This window comes from Colobus angolensis, unplaced genomic scaffold (assembly GCF_000951035.1).
Source record: "Colobus angolensis palliatus isolate OR3802 unplaced genomic scaffold, Cang.pa_1.0 Scaffold215, whole genome shotgun sequence".
NCBI lineage: Eukaryota > Metazoa > Chordata > Mammalia > Primates > Cercopithecidae > Colobus > Colobus angolensis.
In genome coordinates, this window is record NW_012115322.1 from 3,449,160 (window position 1) to 3,473,168 (window position 24,009).

The 24,009-nt window shown below is 35.8% G+C and overlaps 2 protein-coding genes across 2 annotated transcripts in view; one reads left to right on the forward strand and one right to left on the reverse strand.

Moving 5' to 3' along the window:
• Nucleotides 1-5,884, reverse strand: part of LOC105512583 — a 260,565-nt gene extending 254,681 nt beyond the window's left edge. The window contains exon 1 of the mRNA XM_011943063.1: nucleotides 5,375-5,884. Within this exon, the coding sequence (XP_011798453.1) occupies nucleotides 5,375-5,688 (314 nt within the window). The 5' untranslated portion in view covers nucleotides 5,689-5,884. The remainder of the gene's footprint in view (nucleotides 1-5,374) is intronic.
• MMADHC (methylmalonic aciduria (cobalamin deficiency) cblD type, with homocystinuria) lies at nucleotides 5,404-23,237 on the forward strand. Its single transcript, XM_011943062.1, has 8 exons — nucleotides 5,404-5,578; nucleotides 6,072-6,133; nucleotides 10,866-11,010; nucleotides 13,500-13,717; nucleotides 16,579-16,684; nucleotides 17,276-17,406; nucleotides 21,701-21,787; nucleotides 22,704-23,237. The coding sequence occupies exons 2-8, from the start codon at nucleotides 6,125-6,127 to the stop codon at nucleotides 22,896-22,898; spliced, it is 891 nt and encodes a 296-aa protein (XP_011798452.1). The 5' UTR covers nucleotides 5,404-5,578; nucleotides 6,072-6,124; the 3' UTR covers nucleotides 22,899-23,237.
• The last annotated feature ends 772 nt before the right edge of the window (nucleotides 23,238-24,009 follow it).

Consider the following 24,009-nt stretch of genomic DNA (forward strand, 5'->3'; position numbering starts at 1 on the left):
ATGGGGATGGCATTGAATCTATAAATTACCTTGGACTGTATGGTCATTTTCATGATACTGATTCTTCCTATCCATGAGGCATAGAATGTTCTTCCATTTGCTTGTGTCATCTTTTATTTCATTGAGCAGAACAAATAACTTTCTTGGGCAATAGACCTTACAAATGACTTATTGGACAAAAACCCACATGAATGCTCTCAGGCATCTTAAATTAAAATTCAAAATTCAAACTAAGCATATTATTCTCCTTAAATTTGCTTTCTTCTTGGGAGGAAGTATCCTATGAAAAAGGGAATACTAGTTTTAAACCAAACAGACCCAGATTTAAATCCAGCCCCAGAAGTTTCAGTAATATACTTCCTCTTTGTGCTTTCGTTTTTTCATGTATAATATGAAGATAATAATACCTCAATTTTCTCCATTATTGAGGATTAAAATAGATATTGAAAAAATGCCTATCCACATAGGATATATTCTACAAATATCCACTTTTTACTGGATTCCCAATCTCAGTAAAAGGAACTCCATTTGCCACATATCTTGAATCAAAAATGTAGAAGCTGAAGATTCAATTTGTCCTCTTTTTCTCGTCAGCAACCCATGGATAGCTATGCCATGTTGATTCCTTAACTCTCCCCTTCCCTTAGTTCAGGCTTTTTGTGTTCTTCCTCATGGATACTACAAGAGTCTCCTAACTAGTTGATCCAATTGCAGCCCAACACCCTTCCAATGTATTCTCTGTGCTGTAGCCAGAGGATCTTCCCAAGACACAAATCTGATAATGGCATGACTGCTTAAACCTGCTCACTTACTTCTCATTGCTTCCAGATTACATCCGCCTTAGCATTGCACTGAAGACCAATTATGATCTGGCCCCATCTACCTCCAACTCAATCCCTTGAACTAGTTGTGGATCTCTCCAACTGCCCACAGTCTTTTGGATTCTATTCCTCTATTCATGTTGCTTCCTTTGCCTGAAATGTTCTCAACCCCCTACATTTCTTCTGGCCACAGGATGATGAAGCACACAGGCCCTTAGAAGATTCTGGCATATACTCTTGGACTTCCAGCTCCATAACCATAAGCTAAATAAATTTCTTTATAAATTAGTCAGTCTGTGGGATTATAACAACATAAAATAGACTAAGACAATGACTCAACTAGACATGTCAGATTCAAGAATCCAATCAGGGCCATATAGTGTTAGTCTATACCTGTACCATTACATACAACATTCTGCCTTTATAAAATAGCATCAGTAGTGGTGGTAGAGGTCTTCAGGCTGGTAACTCCTGGACATAGTTGGTTTGGAAGGATAATCTAGAATTCGCTCTTCAAATTTAGAATTTCTTCTCAACTCTAGTTTCCTATCACTAATGTTTGCAAAGTAAAGGTCTCAAATCACCAGCTTCTTTGGCACTTTTCTGCTCTCTTCATCACTGAACAATTTGACACCCATTGACTTTAACTAGGAATCATGAAGTCACAACAGAGAAACAGACCTCCCACCCCTTCCTTGGTTGTGCCTTATATCTAGTGTTTTCTGTAAGAAAATATGCTGCTCTCCTTCAATTTCACATCTCAGAAATTGAGAGAGAGTCTGATGACTTTAGTAATTGGCCTACTTTTGGAGCAACAAACTCCCAGCATAAAAAAGCATCAAAGAAAAAGACAATTTGAAGTCAAAATGTTTTGACTTCCATCCCACAACTGACCGGCTGTCTCCTACTACATACAGGAAGAGGAAATAAATATACAACATGAGGATTCTGGGGCAGGGATAATTTCCTAAGATTAAGGTTCTTTGAGTTATCAGATGGTTTCCAAGGAAAGTCCTAGAATTCCTTCTCTGGATATCCTTAACAAAGACGTTCGAAGATATTCTCCTTTATCTGTGATTGAGTATTCATTGATTTGAACAGCTGCAGGAGTGTCAGGCTGTGATTTGTAAAGCCTACTCATTTGGACATCACCAATTTGTGGTAACCAGACAGGAGTGGAATAAAGTTTGCTCTATGTTATTAACATAGAACAGCATTTCTTAAATTAACTATATATGTGATTGTGGGGAAATGCTCAAATAACCTAGCAGAACTATTTTCAAATATCTTATAAAAATACAATTGCCAGCAATTATGCTTCTAGATATCTACTCAACTGATTTGAAACATGTCCACAGAAAAACCTGAACTTAAATACTTAATAGCAGCTTTATTCACAATTGTCAAAAACTGGAAGAATCACAGTGTTCTTTAATAGGTATAAATGGTGGTACATCTATACATTAGAATACCATTCAGGGATCAAAAAGGGAGAAATAAAGACCAGGCATGGAGACTCACACCTGTAATACTAATGCTTTGTGAGGCTGACGTGGGAGGATCCCTTGAGGCCAGAAGTTTGAGGCGCCCTTGTCTACAAAAAAGTTTTTACAATCAGTGAAGCATGATGGTGTGTGCCTGTAGTCCCAGCTACCTGGAAACCTGAGGCAAGAGGATTGCTTGAGCCCAGGAATTTGAGGTTACAGTGAGGTATAATCGTGCCACTGGACTGCAGCCTGGGCAACAGAGCTATCAGACCATCTTAAAAAGGAATCCATAAAAAGACAGGAATGAACTGTTATGCCACGCAAAAACATGGATGAATCTTAAATGTAGCTATTACTGTGTGAGGAAAATGAGTCTGAAAATGCTACATACTGTATTATTCCATTTCTATGTCATTCTGGAAAAGCCAAATTATAGAGATGGTAAACACATCCGGGGTTGCTAGAGGTATAGGAAGGTGGGAGGGTTTACTAGATGAAACAAAGGGGATCTCTTGAGAACTGTAACATTTCTGTATGACACTGTTATAATGGTGGATCCATGACACTATGTATGGATTTGTCAAACCCCATAGAAAGAAAATTTAAAGTGAAAATATGTTTTACTTCTATCCCACTACTGACCAGCTGTCTGCTACTATGTACAGGAAAAGAAAAAATAAATGTGCAATGTGAGGATTGCACAAAGAGAACTTAAATGGAGGAAGATTTTTTTTTAAATCTTAGGAACTCAAAGAATCCCAGTAGGTAATGCAGATTGTGGCAAAAGATTACAACTGTATTAGGAGCATATAAAATAACTTCACTGAAGCCAGGTAGAGGTAGGATGGAGGGTTGCTGACTTCAGTTGAAAATAAGTGGAATCTATAAGATTAAAAGCAAAAGAACTATACATAAGCATTGTACTCTAATAGGTAAATCTGTTTCTCACAGGTATACCTGATAACAATTCAGAAACAACTATACATGTACTCTGAATATGGGTTAACGGTTGTGAATCCATTATACATGTAACCTGTAATTGCACAATTAGGTAAATGGATCGCAGACGATGAGAGCCAAGTGTCTCACAGTGGAGTGGGAGGTTACAGACAAGCAAGGGGAGAAGGCTACAATGATCCATGTGGTGCTGGAATTGAACTGAAGATAACAGCTCTAATACTTGAACCTAAAACTCCTGTGTAGCTGTCAAAGATACAGATAGATACATATATAAATACTTACAGATATGCATATTTAGTCAGGTTAGCATATGCATGAACATTTCCTTGCTCTGTCAGCTGAGAGGGTCTAGAGGCAACAATATCCCAAATGTCCAAATCTTTATTTCTAATATCATTTTTCATTAGAAGGACCCTTGGCTCTTTGGGGAAGTAGCTGATTCTAGGATTGGGGCAGGGAATATACAAGATGAGCCTAGAGCATCTTACAGAAATTAAGAAAATGCTCAAGAAAAAAATCCATAAACACAAAAAGAGGAGGGTGTGTCAAAAAGACACAAATGCCAACTAAAGGAAATCTCAATAGCCAAAGCTGGAACCAATATGAACAACAAAATAAAGTAGGACTGGATTATAACCCAAAATGTAAAATCAATATCCATGAGTCCATATTGACATAAATGATTGAATACTTAAAGAAATGCAGGAGTACATACAAATCTCCCAGGCAAAAGAATTCCAAATAATTTATGAAGATACTCTGTCCTCATAAAGGTGGAGTATAACAATTTCCCATTTCTACAGTTTGGGCTGCACAGAGTGATGCCCTTCCAAAGAGTATAGCATGGAAAGGAAAAGAAAAAGAGTAACTTCACAGTGGAGAAACCTGACAACCCCTACATTAACAAGGTGATAAACGTTAGCATCAACAGTAATAAGTCATATTGATAGTATATACCCTTGACATGACGTGATGAGAAGATCACTTTACCTTACCTCTTAACAAAAAAATCTATAACCTCAGTCAATGCATGAGAAAAATACAGGCAAAATCCAATTGAAAGACATTTGACCAAATGACCAATAAGTCGCTTCAAAATTATTAAGGTTATCAAAAACAAGGAAAGTTTGAGAAACGGTCACAGTCCAGAGAAGCCTGGGGAGATATGGTGATGTATCCCGGACAGGAACCTAGAACAGAAAAGAATACCAGGCCGAAAACTAAGGACAGCTGAAATAAAATATGAGCTTATGGGCTTTAGTCAATTTTTATTTTTTTATTTTATTTATTTATTTAGTTAGTTAGTTTTTTTTGTTTTTGTTTTTTATTATACTTTAAGTTCTAGGGTACATGTGCATAACGTGCAGGTTTGTTACATATGTATAGTTGTGCCATGTTGGTGTGCTGCACCCATCAACTCGTCATTTACATCAGGTATAACTCCCAATGCAATCCCTCCCCCCTCCCCCCTCCCCATGATAGGCCCCGGTGTGTGATGTTCCCCTTCCTGAGTCCAAGTGATCTCATTGTTCAGTTCCCACCTATGAGTGAGAACATGCGGTGTTTGGTTTTCTGTTCTTGCCATAGTTTGCTGAGAATGATGGTTTCCAGCTGCATCCATGTCCCTACAAAGGACACAAACTCATCCTTTTTTATGGCTGCATAGTATTCCATGTGCCACATTTTCTTAATCCAGTCTGTCACTGATGGACATTTGGGTTGATTCCAAGTCTTTGCTATTGTGAACAGTCAATTTTTTAAAAACGTATTGGATACATGAAAATGATATACGATTTACAAATCAAGCGCCTAATATTTATTTATTGAGCATATTGAGAGCCTGGCACTGTGGTAGGGATGGGAACACAGAAAGAGGTAAGTGTCCTATGCTCAAAAACAGCTTTTCATGAAAAATAAACAACTATGACAAAAAGAACAGAAGACTGTATCTCCTGCAGGCAGTAAGAAAGGCTTAAGTTGGGAAGACTATCAAACGCATCAAGGAGTTCAGGAAGGTTAATTGACCGCCTAACGCAGGTTGAGAGCCCTCCTCTCCATCTACCCAAATCACCCTCGCCCCACCTTTTCTCCTGCCATGCATTTAACCCAGTGACAGGTCGGTTCCACGTAGGCCTACTTTGCGCGTGCGCATCATCGGGTCGGCTATCCTTCGCATCGACGCGCTCAGAAGCAACTTCTTCTGCCTGGTCACCGCCAGCGTAGGCGCTACCAACAGCTGCAGTCGCCGCCGCCATTTTAACGGCAGGAAGAGTCTGGTTCTGGGACAGCTGGGGACAGTGGTGGTACCTGGTATGGACGGTTTCCGCCCACGTTAGCCCCTCCAAATTTGCTCGTGTTAGGGCTACAGCCCTCGGTATTGCCTGTATTTTCACTGGGTCCCTGTCGTTGTCCCCAGCCATCCTGTCCCTCTGTCTTTAGTCTCTTCTCTGCTTCCTCATCCTTCAGCTTAGCCCGAAGCTTTGCCTGGAGCTGTTGTTATGCAGCCTCAACCTCTATTAAAGCAGCCGCTTCGATTCCTGGGACTGAATTGTGGCCGCCCAGCCCCCATTCCCCGCCCGGATCTGGTCCGAGTTTATTTTCCGCGGCTGTAAACCGGAAGGGCTCTGAAGGCTGGGGGATCTGTGCCATACGGGCGAGTTCTGGCCTCCTTAGGGTACGGGGAGAGCTTGGACTTTGGTCCTGACTTGGTGGAGGACACGCCTTCGAAGAGTGGACGTTACCTCAGTTGTCTGTTGTTGAAGTTTAATCGCTCACTCGTCTGTTTTGTTGTGTTCTTTCCCAGGAATAACTTTTACCAAAGGAAAGCTATTTTGCGAACTGTCCTCTCCAGTGGAGATGGCCAATGTGAGTACATTATCTCCTAAGAATCAGCATAGTAAACTAGTTTGGGAATGGTAGGAAATGAAAGAACGGGTTCAGTTATGATGGCATTGGGTGGCATAGAGTTAGACATAATGTATCAAAAGTGTCAGGGGAAGCAAGTGGTGTGAAATTGTGTTATGCTTTGAAGGTGGTAGCATTCTTTTCACTGCAAATACACTTATTTATACAATTTGACTTGTACAGATGTGGAAATTCAAGCACCCTTTCGGTATTTTTAAATACAGCGTTTCAGTAAATATTAGAATCTATGTTTAGGCCCTTTTTTATCTTTTGGGTTAGCTAAACTGAAGGGTGTTTTTTTCTTTTTTTTTTTTTTAAACAGTTTCTGTATTGGAAGTGAACTTCCAAATCCTACAAAATAAGAACAGGAGATACTGTCACACACCAGAGATATTTATTGACTGTAACTTTCCAGTGATTAGACACATCCTATCTGTAGAATTCATATATAGCGGTCATAAGACATATATAAAAACAGGTACAATTAAAGTATAAAGTAATAATTTTTTTAGAACCTACACAAAGGTGCAATGCAGATTCAAGGCTTTGTGGAGAGGAGTTTGGGATCACTTCATGAGGGAAACATTTAACTTTTGAAAGGTTTGAAAGATGGGTGAGATTTGTATAGTCTAAAGTATGAGCGGGAAGGACAGGAAGGTATATTCATAGAACTCCCCACCCGCCTACCCCTTTGAAAAATTAAAAAGTCATTGCTCCCTGCTAACCTAAATGTAAGATGTGTGAAAGAGGTAAGTGGGAGATAAGATTGAATTGTGAGGTTGGTACCAAGTAAATGAGAACCTTGAATGCCGAACTCAGTAATTTAGACTTTATTCCTTAAATTGTGATTATTCACTTAGAGCTGTGTGCTAGGAAAACTTATATGGCAGCAGTTAGCCAGGATGGTATTTCTGTAATTGAACATGATATATTAAGTCTAAAGTGTGACTATTATAGAGACAAGTCATAAGAGTAGATTACTCGTCTTGGCCAAGTTCTGCGGTGAATTTTTGCCTGCCCATAACCTGCACAGGAAAAGAATGCTGTAAAGAAGTATGTGGCACTTTCAAAGGAGAGAAATTAATTGAAGTAGAATAGAGTGCTATTATTTGACCTGGTTTTATTTTGGTTTAAATGAATAAATTATAATAGTTCAGTAGGGAAGATCGTTTTGTAAGTCTTTTGTTAGAAAGAAGTTCATATTAAAGTAAATTTTAAGTTTCAGTATCCAAATGTACGTTAACAATTTTTGTGTTAATTTATATGGATTGTAAATTTTGGATGGATGTTACTAATGAAATATGCAAATAGGTGTTTCATAACAAGGGGCTAAAATGTTGATGTTTCAGAGTCTAGACAGGTAAATTAAGATGCCTTCATAGGGACTATGACAAAGCCTTTCTGTTAAAAGGGGAACAGCCTTCCCTTAGCCACAGTGATTTGTTGCTAACTAATGCCATTTGGTTATGCAAGTCCAATACTACCAGATCTTCTGAGTTTTCAGGAAGAGCCAAATTTCTGGACCTTTTGTGTAAATATTTCAATTTCTCAATGTTTGTATGTAATTCAAATATCTTGCAACACTGGGGGCTGCAAAAAATATCTGGATAGATGTGGATGCACTGCATAAACTACCGGTTTTTAGTTTTTGTACAGACTGTATTTTCTCACATGATCAAAAGCAGAACCTAGTCCTAAGGCAGTGCACAAAAGGCACTTTCTTTTTATATACTAATAAGGATTTTAAAGTTAAAACATAATAGCATGTCATCTTCCTAAGTCTAGAAGTTTGAATTTAATCATATATAAAATATGTACTTATCCTCAAACTAAAATGAACTCTCTGCTGTAATTTTGTCTTGCTTTTTGGCAATTATTTTTTATTACGCTCACCAGCTGAACCAGTCATAAAATCTGTCAGGTGGTCAGAAAATACTCCACTTCCACAATTAGAGATTTGAGTTTTGATTTGTTTTGTTTCGTTTTGTTTTGAGATGCAGTTTCAGACTTGTTTTCCAGGCTGGAGGGCAATGGCAGGATCTCCGCTCACTGCAAGCCTGGCTCCCGGGTTCAGGTGGTTCTCCTGTCTCAGCCTCTCGAGTAGCTGGGATTATAGGCACTCACCACCACGCCTGGCTAATTGTCTTTTTTTGTATGTTTAGTAGAGACAGGGCTTCACCATGTTGGCCAGGCTAGACCTCAGGTAATCCACCCGCCTTTGCCTCCCTAAGTGCTGGGATTACACTGCACCCGGCCAAGATTTGAGAATCTTACAGGTTAACGGGTAAGGTTTGAAACAGATTAGTACTGTCATCAACTGTCCCTTTCAGTGGGCAATTTAGATACTGGTTTATTTTGCCATTAAAATGAAATTTGGTGATTGGATTTTCTTAGGCTGGGAACAAAATTAGTATTTTATTATATAACTTTTGTTAAAAGTTATATCACCAAGAAAAGAATGTCAAAATATAATCTAATGGCCTTGATAGACAGGCTGAAATAATAATTAATAATAGGCAATTTTTGAAATAATTTGATCTTCCTTTTGCTTCTGTTTTTTGCTTGTGAAACGATGTGAATGATCGCAGATTGTAGATTAATCATGCTGAAACTAGTTCTAATAACAGTGTATAGAATTGTTATGGAAAGTAAGTAAAACAATGTATATGTAAAGCACTATAGAACTTGGACCCATAGTGTCCAACATCAATTGATTATTACTGTTACATGCTCTCAAATATTGTCCCCTTCAGATAATCTTTTATTTTGCTGCTGCTTATTTTGAGCCCTTGCTGAAAATATTTTTGGAATTTGAAATTTTAGATTCCTTTAGATCTTGGGGGCATTCTCTTAAATATCCTTAGTTGTAAAGGTAAATTTGTACTATATAAACACCCAAAAGTCTGAGTTTGTTTGTAAGTAAAAAGCCAAATAATTACCATTTTTGTTTCTTTGGGCAAGTTGGGTATAGACCCCAAGAGAGGCTGCTTAAATTTTAGGCAGACAGAATTCTTTGGAGACACGTATCACCAAGGAGGTTATATTTATACAGGTCTTAAAAAGTAAGAATTTGCTAGAATTTTCTAGAACGATAAGGAAACAGTATCTTTTAGAAGAAATCTTACGGCAGTATAAAGAATGAAGAGAAATATGGGAAATGTTGGGGAGATATTTTTATGTGACTGAAAAGTAGAGTAAGGGAAGTAAGGGTAAATTTGTAGGAAATTATGTCAGAAAGACAAAAAGACCAGTTAGGATGCACTCTTATACTTAACGGTGACAAAGGTGGAAGGAAAAAATAGGTTGAATTTTAGAATACTGTACTTTGTGAAAGGGAAATAGAATAATTCTCAAGTGTCAGATGGCTGGATTTTTCCAACATCCTGGTAACTAATTTTCATACCACCTCTCTACTGCTCCTCCAGTCCATTTTTCATACCACCCTTAGTGGTACATTTCTTGAAACAGCCTTTGTTTTTGTCCGTTTACTCTGACTGTTTCCTGCCTACAAATTAAAATTCTGACTTACTATCTTGATGTAACAAGCCCTTTACCATCTGAGTTAAATATACAGTCTTATATAGTTGCCCATAAGTTCAATTTCAAACTTTTTTTTATTGCATTCTTATACCTACCCTCACTGAATTTGTCACTCTTTGAAATATGTCTCTATTCCTTTGTTCCTGAAAGTCACTCGTTGAAATGCACCTTTTCCCAAGCAAATTTTTATTGTCTTCAAAGCTTAATATATCCTCCATGAAATTTATTACCTTTTCTCCCAAAGATTGGTGTTTGTTCTTATATCTTTTTCACTAAACTGAGAGTTGCCACTGTGTGTGTGTGTGTGTGTGTGTGTGTGTATGTGTTTTAATACAAATATCCGGATAGTGCATATTTTAGACTTTGTGGGCCATAGAATCTCTCTTGTAACTACTTAACTGTGCCATTATGGTGGGAAAGTGGCCATAGGCAGTACATCAATTAGTATGGCTATGTTACAGTAAAACTTTTATTTACCAAAACAGTGGGCTATATTGGGAAATCATTCGCCAATCCCTGCATTAAATTGTTCTGACCCAAGTACTTAGTGAAAAAATTTATGAATGAAAGATATTTACACGTTCATCCATTGTAATACATGACCTCACACTCTAGTAAGTGAACATACAAGCAGAAAAAAATGTACCACAAAGATATGTGCTGAAATGGAGAAAAGCAGACATTGCCGTGAAACCACAATGAAAGGACAGTATGAGAGAGAATTAGCATAATTTATAGCAGTAAAAGAAGAGAGGAAAGTTCGAAAGTAACAGATTTTGGTCCAAAGAGATGTTTTGAGAGTTCTTTATTGAGGATAGAAGAATCTTCTTCGTTGTGCTACCTTTTTAGTGTGTCTAAGTAAGACAACTTTTAGATGTCTATTCTCTTATGTGTGGCACTCTTGAATTCTAGCCTTTATTGAAAAGTACATAGACTTTTACCCAAACTAACTCATTAGTTGTTTTTTTTCAATATTTATTTTTATTTTTAAAATTACAAATATACATAATGCTTGTCATATGGTAGGTGTTCAGTAAAAGTAGAATGTTGGTTTTTAAAAGAACCTTGCAGTGTGAAGATTTGCCAGAGATTGTCTATGTAAGTATAACATTTATATCCAGAAGAAATAATTTTAATTTTGTGTCATTTTTAGGTGCTTTGTAACAGAGCCAGACTGGTTTCCTATCTCCCAGGATTTTGCTCTTTAGTTAAAAGGGTTGTCAATCCCAGAGCCTTTTCGACTGCAGGATCGTCAGGTTCGGATGAGTCTCATGTGGCCGCTGCACCTCCAGATATATGTAAGTGAAAGTTGTTATTGCTTTACTTATAATTGTTTCAAAACATTTCTAGTTGTATTTCCTCTAATATTTCTTCTTAAGGGTTAATGCATTTTTCTAAAGTTGTGTTTATTCGGTTGAAAATGAATCACAGCTCTGCCTAAATATATTTATGTCAGAAAGCTACAGTATAAAAAAGGAAGAAAGAATGAGTGCTGGTTTCTAAAACTTCTTAAACTTTTTCTGTCTTCAAACATAGAGTCTTCCCTGAAACAAATCTCGTTTTGGTCCTGTTAAACCATATTATTATTTCTTCCCATTCTTTGCTAAATTTCGTAAGTGTACCTTGTACTTTTTATGTGTTAGTGTTTATTGAACTCACCTGCTTTCTACAAAGTCTATTTCTTCTAATCTGTTTGGTACACCGCTACCAGGCTAATCATTCTAAAATATTGTAACCACGTCACTTTCTTGAAAAACCTGTTACCTTTCATTGCTTTCAGCACTAGTTCCCAGACTAACGTCAAGCCATGAAGCATTTTTCAAGGTTAAAAAGAAAAAGGGGGGTTAGGAGGGATAGGCTCTGTGGTAGGTAAGTTTGAGAAATGCTATATGCCATATTCCTGTCTTGGAGGCTTATAATGCACACTAAAATAAGACTCTTAGAAACTTAACCTAATGTGTCCTAAAGATATTGGACATGGAATCCTTTAAAAGATATTGGACATGGAATCCTTTTATCATGGCACACATTACTTACAGTGTAATTTAGTTCACTTGAACATTCAGAGCCGTCCATCCTGCTCAAGTTTTCTAACTCTCGTGACTACTCCCCAATTTACATCACCCGAAGACTAACCATATATTTATAATAAATGAAAGATTTGCCATTCAAATTATGTAAGGGATTAGTATCTGGAGTATATAAAGAATTTGTAATAGATCAATAGGAAAAGACAACCTGAAAGAAAAATCAGAAAACAAAAGGACATGAATAGGCCTTTCCCAGAAAAGAAAACCTAAAATGACCAATAAACATACGGTCAAATCCACTGCCCAAATCTACTATTAATATGGGACGTGTGTTTTCTGTAGGGAACTAGAGATTGTTAGACCTTTAAAAACCATCTTGTTCAAAAATAGCTAACAGGTTTTCTCTTGGGAAGTGACTTGAGTAGTCATTAGTGGCTGTCTGTATAGAGCCTTGTTATTCAACATGATCTGCATCAGTATCATTTAGGAGCTTGTTAGAAATGCAAAATCTTGAGCCCCACTCCAGACCTGTTAAATCAGAATCTGCATTTAAACTAGATCCCAGATGTATCTTAAGTACATCTTTATTGGACTAGAGTTTATGTTGAGAATATTGAGACATCATCTGGGTTCAGCAGGAAATGGTTCCATGATTGATGGGGGATGTATGCCCTAAGTGTGGAAGAGGGATATGGTGGCTCATGATCTAGGAATGAGGCAGCCATACTGACATAGCCATTTTCAGTTACTTAGTTCTCTGACAGGATATTTTTAAATATCTATTTTTATTGCTAAGTAATATGCATAGCAGTTGTCCCTCTGTTTCTGTAAGCCCAAATCGCTACTCTGAGTAATTATTAATTTTCTGCTTTATTATTTTCTGAATCTTTTTGAATTTTTTATAAGTTAGGATTGTTCTTAAGTTTTAAGTGAATAAAATAATGTGGTTTGTTCTGTATTTGCAATCCATATTAACTCATGTGGCTGGTAAACAGAGCATTAGGTCACGTGATGCATGATTTTTTTTCCCATTCATGTTTTGTGCCACCAGATAACAGCAGCAGAATGCCCCTCTCCAGACGACCATTACTAAGTTTAGCATCTTTCATTTTAGATCTTCTCTTTACTTAAAAACATGGGCCTGGCACAGTGGCTCATGACTATAATCCCAACACTTGGGAAGGCTGAGGGAGGAGGAGACCTTGTCTCTACCAAAAATAAACAAAATTAGCTGGGCATGGTGGTGTGCACCTGTGGTTCCAGCTACTTGGGAGGCTGAGGTGGACTGCAGAGGTCAAGGCTTCAGTGAGCTGCGATCACACCACTGTACTACAGCCTGGATGACAGAGACTTGTCTCAAAAACAAAACAATACACAAATATGAGGATGTAAATGTTATTATACATGCTGTTCTTTGACTTAGCTTTTTCTTTTAATGCATTGTATCCTGGATTTCATTCAGTGTCAGTACGTAAAGGTTTATTGTCTTCTTTTTAATGACATTCAAGCATTTCTTAGTATGGATTATTTTATTCAGTCTTTCCCCTAATAACAGACTTGCCTGTAATCTGTCAATCAGTTGCTTTGATTAGTGTTTTGGAAACAATAGGAAACTATCTATTTATATTCACACGGGAAAACAGATTTTAAAGATCTTTTAGATAAAAATATACATAATTTTAAGAAGAACATTCTTTCAGTCTACCAATATACTTGACTATTAAGGAGAAACTGTTCCTTTTGTTGTTTCTCTTCAGGCTCTCGAACAGTGTGGCCTGATGAAACTATGGGACCCTTCGGACCTCAAGATCAGAGGTTCCAGCTTCCTGGGAACATAGGTTTTGATTGTCACCTCAATGGGACTGCTTCACAGAAGAAAAGCCTGGTTCATAAAACTTTGCCTGATGTTCTAGCAGAACCTTTATCAAGTGAAAGACATGAGTTTGTGATGGCACAATATGTGAATGAATTTCAGGTAAATTGTTGGTAACATTTATTGTGGTTTCCTGATTGTTAATGCTATATTACTCTTAATTATTATAAGCATGTTACTTTTGTTGAAAAAGTTAAAAATCAATTCCAATACCTGTATATACAAAAACAGCATATATAGTTTTGGAAGACTTGGCATTGTCCTCTACAAAGTGTTTACTATATCATTTTTGTACTGTAGATTATAATATTTTTTAAATATTTCTTCAAAAATATGTTTTTAAGTAACTACTCTAGATATACACAATATAATTATGTCTGTATACTGGAAATTTAGGTTTCCTGTTTTTCACTTTTAATAAATGGTAATTAAATTTGTATATGGATCTAATTCCAACTGGTTCTGTATTCTTCTAGCCATTTAAAAGCTTAAGAAAAATTTGAGATCTCTGAAATTCTTCAGATATAATAATAAAAAGGACCCAGTTTCATAAGTTTATTTTTTCTTAAACAATTTCTTAAGGTTGTTTTTTTTTTCATTTTTAAACATTTTAAACTTGCATTTATGATTATTTAAGTGGAAGGCTACATGCAATTCAGGGTTCCTGTCAAACCCCTGATGTTTATCATTTTTCATATTTTTGCATAGTTTTAGGCTGAGTTTTTTTTTTTTTAATCAAAACCATATTACAAGCAGCAGCAATTCCTTACTTTTGAGTTATATTAGATGACCTGACACTGAGACACGGTTGACCTGTCCTATCTTTTTATCAGATAATTCCTTCTCAGCCTTCTTGGCTCCTTGTTATTCCTGTCTGTCAGTTAAATTACATTTCCCCTAAGTTTCTGTCCTACAACTTCTCATTTGAATCACCCCTTGGTCACTTAATCCCTTGGCCTCCTCCACAGTCTATGTTTTTATAATTTCTAATTCAGTATTTCTCTTTCTGACATTTCCAGTTCTATATTTCTGTATGCCTACTGAACCATCTTTGTTTGGATGTCTCACAAGTCCCCAGATTTTGTGTGTCTAATACTGAAGTAATAATTTTTTTTCCTTAAAAACCTGTTCTAACTCCCATATAACCAATACTATTAGTGGAATAACCATCCTCCCCTTTCTCCTAAGATAAAACTTAGAGCACCAACCTTCTCTCTCCATCATATCACTATAGATAATATAAAAATCACATCACTTTTTTCTCTCATGTTGCGCCTAAAATATTAGTGTCCTTTCAGTTCTTTGCCAGAGTTCAAGGCCTGTTTGTCTTACCTGGATTTTTAGAGTCATTATAGCATGACACACAATGAAGATAGAATAAATCTGGGTTCAAAGATTGACTCTGCAGCTTGCTTAATTTTGTGACCTCGGGGAAATTACTTAACCTTTCTAAGCTCCTGTTTCTTTCTTGTTGTTGTTGTTGTTTTGAGATGAAGTCACCAGGCTGGAGTGCATGCAGTGGTGCGATCTTGACTCACTGCAACCTCCGACTCCCTAGTTCAAGTGATTCTCCTGCCTCAGCCTGCTGAGTAGCTGAGATTACAGGCGTGCACCACCACACCCAGCTAATTTTTGTATTTTTAGTAGAGGTGGGGTTTCACCATGTTGGCCAGGATGGTCTCGATCACCAGACCTCGTGATCCGGCTGCCTCGGCCTCCCGAAGTTCTGAGATTACAGGCGTGAGCCACCACGCCTGGCCACTCCTGTTTCTTTATATGTCAAATGAGGATAGTAGTAATCTCTGGCCCACAAGAATTTTTTTTTTTTTTTGAGACAGAGGTTTGCTCTGTTGCCCAGGCTGGAGTGCAGTGGCACGACCTTGGCTCACTGCAACCTCTGCCTCCCAGTTTCAAGCACTTCTCATGCCTCACCCTCCCAACGAGCAGGGATTACAGGCATATGCCACCATTCCTGGCTAATTTTTGCATTTGATATTTCTGTTTCTCATTGCCTGTAGACTAAAGTTCAAATTTCTTAATGCTGAATAAATGGCATTTCACAATTTTGATCCCTTATCCTTCCCACCTTATCTGCCACTACTTCCTGTTCCCTCTGTACTCCAGCCACAACATACTTGCCATTTTTCTTGAATACACCATTCTGTGTCTTTGCACTTTATTGTCTTTTGCTGAACTATTTTTCCTCCTGAATTCCTAATCTCTATACCACCTATTTTTTACCTGTCAGATATAACACATTAACTTGTAGCTCAAATACCACCATTTCAGTCGTTTCCTGATTCCTCCCAGCAAAGTGTTTCTTCCTCATCTGTGCCCCTAGAAGACTTTATTCGTAACTCGATAGCACTTGTCATATTGAATTGCATTTATGTGCTTGTGCTTATTTTTTTTTGTTAGGCCTGAAATCGCTGAAAGTGAGGACTGAATTTTTTACCATTGCAGTGCCTGCTCCTGTCATAGTGCCTGATGTATAGTAGGCTCTCAGTAAATTTCAGTTGAATAAAAGCCTCTAAGCTCTTCTTGTAGGAGAGGCTGTATTATTTAGTCATGTATCTTGTAAGTTAGTATCATTATCCCCATTTTACAGATTATAGAAGAAACGATAATTAAATATATTACCATAAAATAGAAGATGTAACATTATGAGACACATTATGGCATTTTAGTTACTTAGCCAATTTCTGTTTGTAGCAAGTTTTAGAATATCGGTATATTTATATAGTCATGTTCTGCTGTGTTCACATTTTTTAAACTTCCAAATCTTATATTCATTGTAGAGAAAAGTTTGAGTAAATGAAAAAACATTATTACCTCACCTCCCAGACAGATTATAATTATTTGTAAAAACAAACAAAAAGCTTCCTAAGACAAGTTTATAATAGGCAAGATACCGTTTTATTTGAACTCCAGATTTTGTTGACTTACATCCTTGTTCTCCTTAGGGTAATGATGCACCTGTTGAACAAGAAATTAACAGTGCAGAAACTTACTTTGAAAGTGCCAGAGTAGAGTGTGCAATACAAACATGTCCAGAATTGCTGCGAAAAGGTATGTCATGCTTTATACTTTGAAATACTGTTAGTAATTTTTTTAATATGTTGAATAATGTCCTCTCTAGAAATTGGAATGCTCTATACCTTAATATTATATTTTACTGTATCTGGCTGGAAGTGATTGCATGACCAAGATAAAGGCTTTCAAATGTCCTGTGACATCTGACCTCATGCTGCCATTATTAGATAGGAAGAGTAAAATTTTTATAACTTTTTTCCTAAGGCTAAATTAAAGTCATTTTTACTTCTGTGTGATTGTTAAAGTTATAATTTTATGAGTTAATATAATACTGAAAAATCTTAGTAAGCACTTTTGAAAATTATCTTAACCCCAAATAATGTATAATCCTAATTACCCTTCAGGATTGTTGGTAGTAATATTTCAGTTCATCCAACAAAAGCAGAAGTAAACAAAACAAGTTTAATTTTACCCTTTTCAAAAATAATACACATTTATAAAAATCTAATGCCACAGTAATTTTACTTAATCAGCATTTTTCTAAAGAAGTACTTTTATCCTTCTTTAAAACTTTGTTCTTTAAAAATCAAATTCTTTTCTACCTGGAATATTTATTCTTATTTGTAGATTTTGAATCACTGTTTCCAGAAGTAGCTAATAACAAACTACTGATTCTGACTGTAACACAGAAAACTAAGAATGATATGACTGTTTGGAGTGAAGAAGTAGAAATTGAAAGAGAAGTGCTCTTAGAAAAGGTAATTCTTTTAATTGCTAATAATTTAATTTTATGGTCATTATTTAAGTAACAGTGAACCAGTGTCTTAAAATGATGACTGTCATTTCCACCCTTCATTCATTTTCCTCCAAAGTGTTGTAATACTAAAGGACTTATATCTTTTTTGAGAATAAAAGTACTTTTTTAGTATCCTTAAAAATTTAGATTCTGTTTATTACTTTCCTCGATTTATTTTTAAAAAGTCTATTTTGGAAAATTTGGAAAATGACAAAAAGGTAAAATTAACTCTTTATCCTTCTCCCCTCAGCCTCCCCCTCCCGCTCCTCCTCCATCTCCCCCTTTATCTCCCCATCTTCCCCTCCATCTCTATCGCCTTTCTCCTGGGCTTAGAACATGTCAAATAATGAGTGAAAATTATGCCAGCTCTCTCCAAGAGTAAACAGTAACAGTATGCGATACAATAACAGTATAATAATGTATACCCACGTTTTTTTCTGTTTTGCTTTTAACCTAAAGTATGCTTTGACATGTTTCCATACTTATACATAGATATATTTTATTTTTTATAAAATCTGCATAGCACTATATCACATGGGTAAACCATAAACTTTTTAAATTATTTAAGAATTTTAACCGGGTGCAGTGGCTCCCACCTATAATTCCAACACTTTGGGAGGCTGAGGCCAGAGGATTGCTTGAGTCCAGGAGTTTGAGACCAACCTGGGCAATGTTGCGAGACCCTGTCTCTACAAAAAAAAAAATTATCCAGGTGTAGTGGTGCGCACCTGTCCCAGCTACTCTGGAGGCTGAGCTGGCGGATCACTGGAGCCTGAGAGGTTGAGCTGTAGTGAGCCTTGATGGTGCCACTGCACTTCAGTCTGAGCGACAAAGTGAGACCTCCCATCTCTTATAAAAGAAGTTTCTTATTTATAAGTTTAAAATCCAACTTTTGCTGTTGTAGGCAACAAGCAGTGACAATCTTTTTACAAATACTTTTATGCATGCTAATATCTATAGATTCCTAAATAGAGAATTGCTGAATCAGTGTGTATCTACCTTTTAAATTTTGATAAGACACTTCCAATTTGCCCACCAAAAAGATTGTTCTAGTATATAAACTGTCATGCTAGCTTACCCTGGGTGTTAGCAGTTCTTTCCAACTCAGGTTAGCTAAGGGGTTCAAGTCACTAACTTGAATTTAAAAATCCCGTTAGTGATTTCTATGCAGGATATTAGGAATTATTTTATGTTTTCTTTGGGATTAGATGTATGGTTTTTATTTGTAAAAGTATATTGTAATTTACATATTCAGCAATATTATAATTTCACATTTAAATGTCATAGCTAATAGATTTTGTGTGGTTTTTAACAATCACAAGCATATTATATACTGATTAACAAAGGAGTTATCGAGAGGTGTAGGATATTTTCTATTTACATATTAAAATAATGCTTAGTAAATATATACTCATCACTATCATTGAAGTGCTAGAATATTATCACATGTATATTGCATTAGTGGTTCTAATTTTTGGTCAGTTTAAGATTCTGAACCTAATTTGATACTGACTCCAGTATAGTTCTAAGTTAGTTTCCTGTAACCAGTTTCAGGGCTTTGAATGGCAACATGCTTCAACTTGAGAGTTTTAATTTTGTAATGACTGAAGCTATTTTATTTTCTGTGAAAAAAGAGATTTTTTTGATTAAAGATTTCTTTGTGATTATTTTGGAACCACACCTAGCTCTCCAAGTAAATATTTGATATTTTATGGTTTAAATCTATTCTAATTTTTTCCAGCAGATGTCAGTGTTGGTGAACAGAAATCCTAAGAAAAATACTTCAGCTTTGTGTTAATTTGAGATTCTTTCAGTTAACCTTTGTAAACATTTGATTGCATTGCATTGTTTTGCTCTCCTTGTAGTTTATGTATGATACATCTGTTCATTAAATTGAAATACATTCTAATGACTGGTTTCTAAGCCGTATTCAGTAGTTTTCCTATTTTTAAGAATTGTGAGGATTAATAAAATACAGCAATAAATATTAAATATGGAAGATAATCTAAAGAATACAGTATTATCTTAATGGTTATTGTTAGTTAACAAGAAAGGATTAAGAGAAAAGTTACCTTAGATCAACTAACTTTTTCTGGAAAGGGTGTTAAAAGACAAATTAGAACAAATTTAAAGATCTAATTGGTTTTGATTTGAAATTCTAAAATTAAGCAATGCCTCATTCTGTAAAATAGATTGTTACAAACAACTAAGCGGAGGAGACTGGCTTTATACACGGCAAAGAGCTGGAGAAAGCAGCAATTGGAAACAAGACGCAGATTATTCCTTTCAAAGTTACTTTCCTTATAGGGTTAAAACACAGGTGGCTTTCTTATGCTGGCTCAGGTAAACTAGGCCCATTCTGATTGGTTGCTGTGAATCCTGGTTTTTCTTTGTTGTTCGTTTGTTTGAAAACTAGTCTGTTTCAGAATTCAGTTAGATTAGGCAGTACCTAGCATGAGTGACTCCATTCTGGTTTGGTCTCATCTCCTGCGACCTAGTGCAGGAGGCTAGTCCAAAACAAGGAGCTCCCATAAAATTTGTTTAACAGGGGCCAAATAGTAAATATTTTAGCCTTTATAGGCCTTAGGGTCTCAGCTACCCAGCTCTACCCCTGTGTTGTTAAAGCATCTGTAGACAGTATGTAAATGAATTGCCATGGCTGTGTCCAGTAAAACTGTTTATGCAAAGAGGCACCAGATCAGATTTGGCCCTTGGACAGTAGCTTACTAACCTCTGAATTACAATATGGTCTTGATTTGTAAGGCTTGGACTTTTGGAGATTCAGCTGAAATACCACAATTGGTCAGTAAGGCCTTTTCATTCTGGGTGGGTCGGAAATCCATGTCTCCAGCACTGCATGACACATGGATCTCTAGGCCTCTTGGAATCTTGCCTCATGAGTGCACAGCTCAGCCCTTAGCTAAGAAATCACGGTGAATAGTTCTGCAAACTAACTCAGGAGCCCATTTTATGTATCTCCTTCATTTCCAGTACCTTGCCCTACAAATCCCAGGTGCCTCAGCTGTCTCGAACTCTTGCTTTCTACCTCCTCAGCTCCAGTGACACCATCACTTTGCTTGGGCTCTAGTTCTTTGCCCTGTGACAGGCAAATGTCCACAGACAGAAAGCTGGAGCAAATACGGGGATTTTTTCATTTGTTTCCCTTCTCTGAAAGATCATAGTCTTGTCTCACCTGTTGTTCAGGGTCTAAAAATAGTTACTTTGTATATTTTGATCAGTTTTATAGTTTTACAACAGGATTGCGAGTTCAGTACCTGTTAACTCTGTTATGGCCAAAGTGGAACTGTGCCCTTGATTTTTTTGTTTTGTTTTGTTTTGTTTTTTGAGATGGAGTCTCTCTCTCGCGCAGGCTGGAGTGCTGTGGCGTGATCTCGGCTCACTGCAACTTCTGCCTCCCGGGTTCAAGCAATTCTTCTGCCTCAGCCTCCCGAGTAGCTGTGTGCCCTTGTTTTTAAACATTCATGATCTCTTCTTTATGTCAACATTGTAATCTGGTCTTAATATTTGTTACTGTCTTTTCACTACTTAGACTTCTGATAAAGCTAATAAAATAGCTTATAAATTAGGATGGTAAGACCACAATTTTTATACATGCACATGGTAGTAGTAATTGTACACTATACAAAAGATAGAGAAGAGTATATAATGAAAAGCAAGTACCTTGTTTAACTGTACACCATTTACCAGGTTTTATTATTTTTATGTGTTTTTTCAGAATGATTTAATGACTATGTGAGTAGATAGATGTATTTTGAAGGACACACAAACAAGTACATGTTTTTAAACAACTTTCATTCAAACAAATGAATGTTTCAGATCTTTTCACTAAGAGCATTTTGTTTTCCTTTACCTATTTCTATTAAAATACCTATTTAGTATTTTACCTATATCTGTTATCACCGTAATAATAGAAAATAGCAACCATAGTTGATAGTTTATGACAGATTCAGAAGTTAGTAGCACAGAACTGATTACAAGTAGTTCATAAAGTAAGAAAGAATTCAGAAGAAAATGTATAGAATTTAGTCTTTTTAAAATAAAGCGTTGTATTAACAATCTTCTGGAATGGTAAAAATAATCTTATGCTTTTATAGTCTAATTTGCCATTGGTTTTTATTTTTTATTAATCTTGAGTTCTTTTCTGAAACAAGATAGTCACTTAAAATGTTCTTTAAAAATAAAACAATCTCTAGTAATGCTATCTTTAAGCATATTATTTGTGACTTTCAATGCAGTTCATCAACGGTGCTAAGGAAATTTGCTACGCTCTTCGAGCTGAGGGATATTGGGCTGACTTTATTGACCCATCATCTGGTTTGGCAGTGAGTAATTATCATTTGAAAATCAAATTATGTGAAGTAGAGATGATTTTTATTATAAAACTTGTTTATAACTTTGGTAATAGATTAAGACTTTTTAAAAATCTCACAATTTTACCCAAATAAATACTACTGTGAGTCATTGGAATTCACAACTTTTGAGAGACCTCTATCACTCACAGTTAAGTTTCTCCATCACTTTTAATTTTTTTAATTAGAAATGTTTTCACTTTCTGTTCTCACTAGTAGATATTCTATATTTGAGTTGCATTGCATTAGTGTGTTTACTTTTTATAAGTTGAAAACTATAAATTGGTCCAGTCTAGTTTCTGTAAGGAAGAAATAATTATTATTAGAATTAATTGATTAAAATACAAGTGGTAAAAATAAATACTTAGACCAGTAAATTTTTGGAAATTAACATTTATAAGGTTGTACTTTGAAGAAATAACTGAACTACCACTGTAGTCACATTTTAAATTCTGGATATATCTTTCAGTAACAAGTAGTAATCAAATCATTTTTTGAATCTTAAGATAGGAATATATACCATTTCTTCTCAAAGTCAAATAAGGTATCGAGAAATGGAAAACTTGCTTGGTCTTTAGTTTCCTTGTCTTGAAAATGATGGTGAACTGTAGATAATTGTCTAAAGTTTATTCCATCTTTAAAGGATGTGCAATATTATGCGTTTGATTCTGGGTAACATGGAATTTGCTAGATCATTTCACATTTCCGGAATGCATAGGAATTGGGGGAAAGGGGTGTTAAGGCAGTTAAGTGTTGCATGTGACTTTTTACTTATTTAGTTTTTTTTAAATATTTGGAATGTTAAAGTGGATAGGTGTCATGTTTACCTAAAAATTATTACTAAAATGTCTTTCTTACTAATGAAAATACTACATTTTTATTTCCTCAGTTTTTTGGACCATATACAAACAACACTCTTTTTGAAACTGATGAACGCTACCGACATTTAGGATTCTCTGTTGATGACCTTGGATGCTGTAAAGTGATTCGTCATAGTCTCTGGGGTACACATGTAGTTGTAGGAAGTATCTTCACTAATGCAACACCAGACAGCCATATTATGAAGAAATTAAGTGGAAATTAGCAGAAATGTCCATTTATTTGCTGTAGTATTTGTATGTGATCTTTGGATTGATCTGTAAACACTGTCAGACTAAAGTGTTTAAAATAGACTTATTTCTAAGTATTTATTTCAGCATTTATGAATTTACAACATTGGCAAGTGATTTGGGACTTTAAAATTGCAAATCTTCGTTATTCATATCATTGAATACACATTGAGCACATCCACATTGTATGGGATGTGGTAATTAGCTTGTAACCAGGGTATGATCTGCTATTGTTATTTCTCCCCTTTTTTGGAAAAAGGCCTCAGTTTTAATTATTTTCTTCCCAAAATAAATCACACATTTGGTTACAATAATGTGTGTTTTCATTACAATATTTTTAAAATACGATCATTATTGATTCTTAAGTTTCTGTATTAATCTTTTTAAAGTTCTTTTTAATAATGCAATTGAGAATTTTGGATTCATTTTAGACTTTACTTTTTCAAATTTTCTTTTATCTTTATTGTCTATTAAAGTGTTGTGGTACCAGTCTGAGTATTACTTTGAAATAATTTATGTTCGGGAAAAGAAGAAGAAGGATAATACATCTTTAAACACACATGAGTCTTGTCCTTATCCCTACTAAAAAAGGTAATTCTCTCTTAACTCTTGAGTTGAGACAGATAAATAAAACTATGCCTTAACTGCCAAATTTATTTTTTCAATTTTAGCAATAGGTGGAAACTGCAGTACTTTACAAAGGTGCCTCATTTGAGATGGGGCTTGTTTTTACAGCATTAGAAACTTCAAAAGAATTATCTTTCATTTTTGAACCTTTTCTAATAGAAATAGGCAGATCTAAGAAGTAAAAGTAACTTCTACAAAATGAATTGAAATAGATTTTTTCTGTTTTTTTGTCTTTTCATGAAATGCCTGTTTTGAAAAGGACTACATGGAGATAACTTTTTAATCACACCTTGTTTTAAAACCCCTAGCTTAGTTAACATGTCGTTTGATAAGAGGTGTTGCTTATGATCTAGAGCTAGAAAGTTTTCATTCATTTTGAAATGATAAAGTGTAGTGATTGCCACAGCATTTAGAATAACATTAAAGTGTGTGTATATATATATGCACATGTCATACATC